Source organism: Diplotaxodon limnothrissa, linkage group LG17 (assembly GCF_057381915.1).
Source record: "Diplotaxodon limnothrissa isolate DT_005_m linkage group LG17, D_limnothrissa_male_GT1.1, whole genome shotgun sequence".
Taxonomy (NCBI): domain Eukaryota; kingdom Metazoa; phylum Chordata; class Actinopteri; order Cichliformes; family Cichlidae; genus Diplotaxodon; species Diplotaxodon limnothrissa.
The window spans coordinates 25,658,625-25,666,006 of record NC_140612.1 but is presented as its reverse complement, the minus strand read 5'-3'; the positions used below and the strand labels follow the sequence as shown (position 1 = coordinate 25,666,006).

At 37.9% G+C, this 7,382-nt stretch overlaps 1 protein-coding gene across 1 annotated transcript; it reads right to left on the bottom strand.

Annotated features, from left to right (window-relative positions):
• Positions 1 to 462: 462 nt before the first annotated feature.
• On the bottom strand, positions 463 to 3,294 carry rps16 (ribosomal protein S16). The gene is made up of 6 exons (XM_085375584.1): positions 3,231 to 3,294; positions 3,089 to 3,140; positions 2,210 to 2,311; positions 1,772 to 1,868; positions 1,628 to 1,675; positions 463 to 647 (listed from the first exon to the last, which is right to left on the bottom strand). The coding sequence occupies exons 2-6, from the start codon at positions 3,134 to 3,136 to the stop codon at positions 502 to 504; spliced, it is 441 nt and encodes a 146-aa protein (XP_085231710.1). The 5' UTR covers positions 3,137 to 3,140; positions 3,231 to 3,294; the 3' UTR covers positions 463 to 501.
• Between the last annotated feature and the right edge of the window lie 4,088 nt (positions 3,295 to 7,382).

Sequence of the window (7,382 nt, the reverse complement as noted above, 5' to 3'; positions counted from 1 at the left end):
TCCTTTTCTTATATCAAAACATAAACATTTCTGCTGTTTAAACAGTCTGTAACCTTTCTGAAGACCTATGTAGTGAACTTAGCACTACTAAATAGTTAAGGCCAGTGGTAAATAGCAAACGACTGGGATAAATGCAATAGTTGCAGGTAATTTCTGTGACCACATTAGCGGTAAATACTGTTGGTAGCTTCAGAGAGTTACCTAATATGAGAGCCATGGTTCAGATTGAGTAACATCACAAGTACTAGAGACTGTCAGCAAAAACAAATGCAGCTGCACATAGGTAATCGTCTGTGATATTGTTTCCCACTGATTGAATGTACTTGAGCTATTGTGAATAGAAAGTGGCTGCAGGTGCCTAGCAACCAAAACAAATCAGTGGAGCAGTTGTAAGATGACAATAACCAGGGGTGATAACCGTGGAACAGAGCAAGTCAATAAATAAAATCACAAATTTGTTTTCTTTGTTCCTCCAATTTATTATGAAAATGTACACGGGGATTAACGGTAGGACTTCTGGTAGCGAGCGCGAGCTCCAGGTCCACCGAACTTCTTGGACTCGCAGCGACGTGGATCGGCAACCAGCAGGGTCCTGTCATACTGGATCAGGATGTCCTTGATCTCCTTCTTGGAGGCCTCATCCACATCTGCAGTAAAACAAATACAGATTAGTCCAGATTAAGATTCAGAGTAATATGCAGTCTAGCCAAATGTTCTTCACTGGTTCGACTGTTTGCAGATTTCCATAACTGCAGTAACTTTTTCCTTGTGCTACGTTTCAATATTTATTATGAACTTGTTAGAACTACAGAATTTCCAGCTGTTTCATATCCACAATGCAACCCTGATCTTTCCTAGTCATCAAGAGACAATTGTACATCAATACATACAAAAATCAGATCAATAAAAACTCATTTCTACTCTCACAGCTCCTTTATAAATGTGTGTTATGTCCAACAAAACCCATATTTAAAAAGTAGTAGTTACTGCAGAATGGACGAGTACTCAAGTATCTAAAGCAGAGAAATTTGCACACACGGGGGGAATTTTATTTTTAAAAATTTACCAGATGATAGAAGTCATCTTATTTTTGATTTCCTGCCCTGCTCATGTACTCTGTGAAGTGACTTAGAATAGATGCATATTTTTAGTGAAGTAGTGTGCCACTTCTAGATTGCTTCTGAAATACCTTCCTGTGAATCTCAAAAATAGTTCATGCTGACAATGACCTGCTCTAGTGAGCACAACACAGCAGTTCTATCTCACAGCTCAGCCCACTGCTTATGATCACGCAACAATTCCAATGCAAACAATTAAATAGTCAGTCTTAGTCCAGTTTTATGCAGCATAGAGCAAACACCAATAGCTCAGCAGTAGGCTAACCTACCATAGCATTCAAAAGCCTGGAGTTGTCAAATCAGAAAAGTTCTAATGTATTTAACTGTAACCAAATTTTCTGTACTGTGTTACGGTTTACGATTTTATTAAGAAGAAATGCACCATGGGATTATCAAATACTTTCCACTTCTCACCTATGTGTAGTACTCTGGAGTGACTCTAAACATGCCTATTTACAAAAGAGTGATGTTTGTACAAAAAAAAAAAAAAAAAAAACTTCATTACTTACACTTCTGATAGTATGCAACCAGGGACTTGGAGATGGCCTGGCGGATGGCTGAGAGAGAAGAACATGTCGATATTCAGAGCCTTTTTTCAACACTAATCATAAAACATCATGAGCAAAATTATAGAGAGGAAATACTTTGCTTACCATAGATCTGTGCGACGTGTCCACCACCCTTCACTCTGACTCTGATGTCCACTCCAGCAAAACGCTCCTTACCAAGCAAGAGCACTGGCTCCAAAAGCTTACAAAAAGAATCACATATTGATGTCAAATTTATGTCATTGATGTTTCTCAAAAGGAAATCCTTTCTATCGTTTTAAAACTGAATTTTAAAATTGTTGAATTCTACATATAGTATTCTAAAATATACACATGCAACTGTAAGTACCAAAAGCAACTCCAATGCAGCTAGATTTATGCTTAAATTAAAAATAAAATAAAATCAATCCCATATGTACAATGTCCAACATCAACTGCCTGAAGAAAGAGCTTTCACGCTCTACTGTGACATCATTTGATGTGCACAAAATTAAATAACGACCACTTACATCACTCATGTTCACCTCTCTTGTTAGGACTCACCTTGTACTGGAGCGTAGCAGGCTCCACCATCTCCAGGGGTCTGCCGTTCACCTTGATCAGGCCATTCCCCCTCTTGCAGTGGGCAACTGCTGTGGCAGTTTTCTGCAACAGAAAGTTCAGATGAATACCACTGAATTTAATATATTGTACTTTTTTTGGGGGGGGGGGTTAATTTACAAAACTAAACTAAAACAAAGTAAGTTTCTTCAGCTTTAGTCAAATCTGTAAACATCAGGAGTTGATGCACGACTTCATCGGGTGGGGACAGGCTTCACAAACTGTTGTCGCTCAATTAAAGTAAAATATAAAAAATAAAATGACACGAGAAAACCCACTGTGGAAAATGAACATGGCGAAGTAAATGAGTAAATCTATGGCACATACAAACGTGTTCAATCTGGTGATACACAATTGACGTAATGTTTAACTCTTAATTTCCGCTCATTTGTACGCATCGAGATTCAATTTAAAATCCAAGGTGACAGCAACTCCGCATTTCAAGGTGATGTGACGGATTAGCGATATTTAATGGTTTGGTTAAATACGTTCTATTTGACTGTATGAGGATAAACCTGAGCTAACTCTGTCATTCAGAACCCAAACTTAACACTAGCACCAGGGCTAGCGTGGTAAGCTAAAGAAAAGCAAAACCGTCCGGTGTGTAGCACCTACATCACATCGAACAGTAATTACAAGCTTCAATGAAAGTATTATTACTACTTAATGTTATAAATACCATATAAACTGGCTTATTTACTGCGGAATTGCAGTGTAAAATCAGAGGCCCACCACCTTTTAATATCAGCCATTACAGCTACGACTAGCAAGACAAGTTAGCCGCAACCCCACACGTGGATTAAATTGCACATTTTTACTCACTTTACGTCCAAACACCTGGACAGACTGCAGAGGGCCTTTAGCTGGCATGTTTCTGAAACACACAAAAGACAACACTTACATTAGAAACCGGTAAACATGTATATTTTTCTATTATTTTGCCGGATCACTCTGAAGAACATACCGTCTTCAGCTAGGGTGCCGTACGAAGAGGCCGATGGGGTTTCACATGCGGAGGTTCAGGGGCTGCTGCACGACAATGCAAGCTGTTTTGAGATAGGGCTTGCGACAGTTGATCTCGCTTTACTACCATCTAATATTGAGCAGATCGGAGAGTTTCTGCTGTTGTTTCACAATGGCAGGGAACAGAATGTACATGTGTTTGGCGTTTGATCTCACGTGTTCCTGTGTTTGTAAATCTAAAAAAACAAAACAAAGGCAGTTTTAAATATTGTCGCATGGACCTCTTGTATAATGCCGGGGGAAACAGGTATTCGGGGTGATATTTACTTTTCATCTTCCTTACATTTTTGTATCTCCTTCAACACTTTTCAACTTAGAAAACCCATTCAACCACCATTAGATTCATCTTCTTTTGGACATGTGTGCTTGTATTTTTCTCATTTTTAACTTTTATATATTTTTTAAATTATTCAACTTTATTCAGCAAAAATCTATAGTGTATTTCAATGGAAGAATCTTCAGATTCTCATTCGACTTACTCCTCTTTCAACTCCAACTACTTCCACATACCTTGACCGACAGATTCCATTCAAACTTTAAAATTAAGCCAAGACATTGAACTATTCAGCTTGTATTTATCTTTTATTATCCTCTTTACTTTTACTTCAGTTCCAGTTTAAGTTTCATGCTTTTTTCATCCGTTTCAGAGTCTATAATGGGTGTGTGTGGGACGGAATGTTGGAGGTTAGAATGAGACAGTTCAACTGCTAGAGTGGAAGCAGGGGAAAAATTGATCTTAAAATCTTCTCTTTCAACTGCTGCTGTGTCCACAGCATTCGGTCTATAGCCATCATTTTACCCTCAAAACGTAGCCATCATTGCCCTCTTTCATCCAATGTTGTTATTATTGTAGTAGATGTTATGGTTCTTTTATAAATGTCACCAACGCACAGCTTCCTCCATCCAACTCTTCCACAAAGTCCAATGTTAAAACGGCTCCCAAAATTTGTCTGAAAATCACAAGTACAGGCTGTCTTTACACTGTCACCACGTCCATATAATAAATCTGACAGACATGAGAACTCCTCGGGTGGGTATGGCGGATGCCCAGTCATTGCCTGTGCCTGTTCTGGTTCCCCAGGTGAGGGCAACTGTGACCTTGCTGACTCCTGCACCCATTTCAGTTCCTCGGGTGGGAGCAGCAGAGGTCCAGCTTGCTCCTGTGCTCCCAGGGTAAAGGTAGCCAGAACCCAGCAGTTTCTTTTATTGAAAAATTGCATCTCAATTTTATACTTTACAAAATCATCTCGGGGGCCAGATTAAACCTATTTGCAGGCCTGATCCGGCCCGCGGGCCATACGTTTCATACCCCTGCTTTAGCTAGAAAAGGACACTGGTTTTTCAGCAGGACTTGTAGAAACCAGAATGTAATTTAAAGGTGTAGATGGCAGCTGCAGCCAATTGACTGAATGTAAGAGCACTGGACATGAATTAGCACATTGTGGATCTCTCATCATTGCTGTGGCTTTGAAGTTGAGCAAAACTGATGGTAGAAGTTTCTTCTGAATTCTTCAATTCAGGGTTCTGAGTGCAACCCATTTGAACAAGCTACCCAGAATGCATTGCAGCGTGAGCCATGGCAGCATGTAAGTCAAATAATTAGTTTTTAAAAATACATATATAAAACAAAAACCATATGAACTATATAAAACACTGGTGCTTGTATATGTTGGTGATTGAGACTTGTATAGCGCAGAAAAAAAACTATCTGAGAACCAGTCACATGGAACACATGGAATTATCATTGATTGTGGAGATTAAAATTAATGATATATTTTTATGTGGTTCAGCCACAACTCTACTAAAACTTCAGCCAGTAATAGGTAGGCCAACTTTTGGACCGTCCAGTTGTCTGTATGACTGCCGCAGTACGTACATCACAATTGCACACTATCAGAAAGTGCCAAACAGCCCTGGTGGAGTGAGGAGCTGTAAAGAGAAGCAGAGTGCTCTGTTTATATTCTAAAAGTGTTTTAAGCTTGTTTCAAAGATTCTGTACTGCAGCTTTAAATGTTTTCCAAAAGCACACATACACTTATCAGTGTTTCTCAAACTTTTTACAGTGTGATACCACCTGAGAAAATGTCAAGCTCTCCTAAGTACCACTATGAAAGCATGAAAGTCATAAATCTTACAACACAAAATTAGTATCTGCAGTAAAGATTTTTTCATACATTGTATACATTCTACCACAGGCAAAGTTGCCTCCATTTTTATATTCTTTTTTTAATATTTTGTAATAATTTATTTGTAATAATTTATTCTGTTTTGGGAGTGTTTTTTATGTATCTGTATTATATTATACATACACATTAAAAGTGAATCTCTGTCTAAAAAATGCACTCAGTTTACTTTTTACTCACTATGAGCATCATTCATTATTCTCCCCCAGTAATTAAGGTTAGGATATGTATTTTTTTTTTCCAATCCATTCTTCTTTTGCAGCATTTAAATAACCTTGATCAGATTTGATGGTTTTGTTACAGACTTTTCAAAAAAAAGTGTTTTGCTTTTCTTTCACAAATGTGGGGATTAAATTGTGGGGATTAAAAGTAAAAAAGGGAAAGGGGTTCACCTTGGCACAGAAACTCCTCAGATGAAAACTGGCTCTTGTTGGCACAATCGGGGAAGCAACGCAAAGCTACCTCCCCAGCTTGTCCAGTGTGGATGACCTAGGCAGGATGTTGGCACCTTGAGTTGTTGAAGGAAAACTAGCTGCTGGCTGCTAGCTTTTTTTCTACAATCTCCTGGATGTCTTGGAATATAATGCCTTTGTCCCATGGAAACCACTTCACAAGAGTGGGAGTCCTTTAAAATCTACAAATGAAGAGTGATCCCAGAAGAGGGGTGCATGCTGGTAACCTCAGCAGCTGCAAGATAGCTTTGTCCCCGATGCTCATCAGTCGCTTCTGCCACTGATCCCAAGATACAGTAGTCTGAATCAGAGTGTGACCCACAGCCCACCAACAAAATGAGAAAAAGGTGCAAAAGGTGCACCTTTAGGATTAGAACAGCAGCCACTTTCTCCAGCTGTGGAAGTGTGCCTACAAAGACCACGCTACTGTGGTTAGCACATCCTGCTGCTAATGAGGATGCACACACACACCGAAATACAAATTTTGCTCATCGTAGTGGTCGTTTGGTCATTAAATGGCCATTTCTGGCCACTAACACGCTATGTGTGGGAGTTTGTTTTTTTGTTTTTGTTTTTTTTATTCATCAAAAGAAGAAATAATGCCAAAAAGGCATCGTTACTGTTACTGGTGCTGACCTGCAATGATGAGTGAAAAAAATATGAATTTTTATCAATTACATGGTGAAAAAATTGGAACTTTATTGCTATTTTTCCTAAAAAGTTAGTAGTAATATGTAATTTGACTGGTATTTGAAGGCTGTAGTTTCTGAATTTGAAAAATATTTTAGTTTTCACAACAAGGACTGGTGCTAATTTAAAAAATAAAGTCAGGCAAAGTAGAAAATTTTTTGTTTTGTTTTTGCCTGTCCTGTTTGGTTCTTTAGCCATATTTGAATTTTATAACATTTTGTGAATGTAAACAACATGAACATGCTGAGAGAGTTTTTCTCTCAGCATGTTTATCATGCTGTCACTGCACAAAAATATAATATCGCATAAAAATCATTGATACTGTTCATTATTCCCATACATGTAGCTGCAATGATGGTTAAAAATAAATCAGGTTGCATGTATTATTTCGGAAAACATATTATGATTTTCTCAATTTGTGAACAAACAAACAAGCTGAAAGATAGTTTGATCTATTTTGCTTTCCCTGCACAAAAATAACAATAGAAGATGATCAATGTTGACGTTAATCAATTACATGTCCCAGACTCTTCCATTAATCCAGTAGCATTTGTCTTCCAACAAGTGCAATGTACAAACAAACTGGTGTTTTAAGGGTTAAAGACGTAAAAAGTAATGACTGACAAACTCAGATGGTTAATTAATTAATTTTTGACACATTTATTTATTTATATCAAAATGTAATTACTTATTGACACATATAATTAATTCCTTAAAGGAATGAATTTATATCCTTCAAGAAAACAGATAAATAAGATCAAATAGCAA

Coding starts and splice junctions, on each gene's coding strand:
- rps16 (XM_085375584.1), bottom strand. CDS start 3,136: ATGCCAGCTAAAGGCCCTCTGCAGTCTGTCCAGGTGTTTGGACGTAAA. Junction 2,312..3,088: donor TCCAGGTGTTTGGACGTAAA/GTGAGTAAAAAT, acceptor TTTCTGTTGCAG/AAAACTGCCACAGCAGTTGC. Junction 1,676..1,771: donor ACACGTCGCACAGATCTATG/GTAAGCAAAGTA, acceptor CTTCTCTCTCAG/CCATCCGCCAGGCCATCTCC.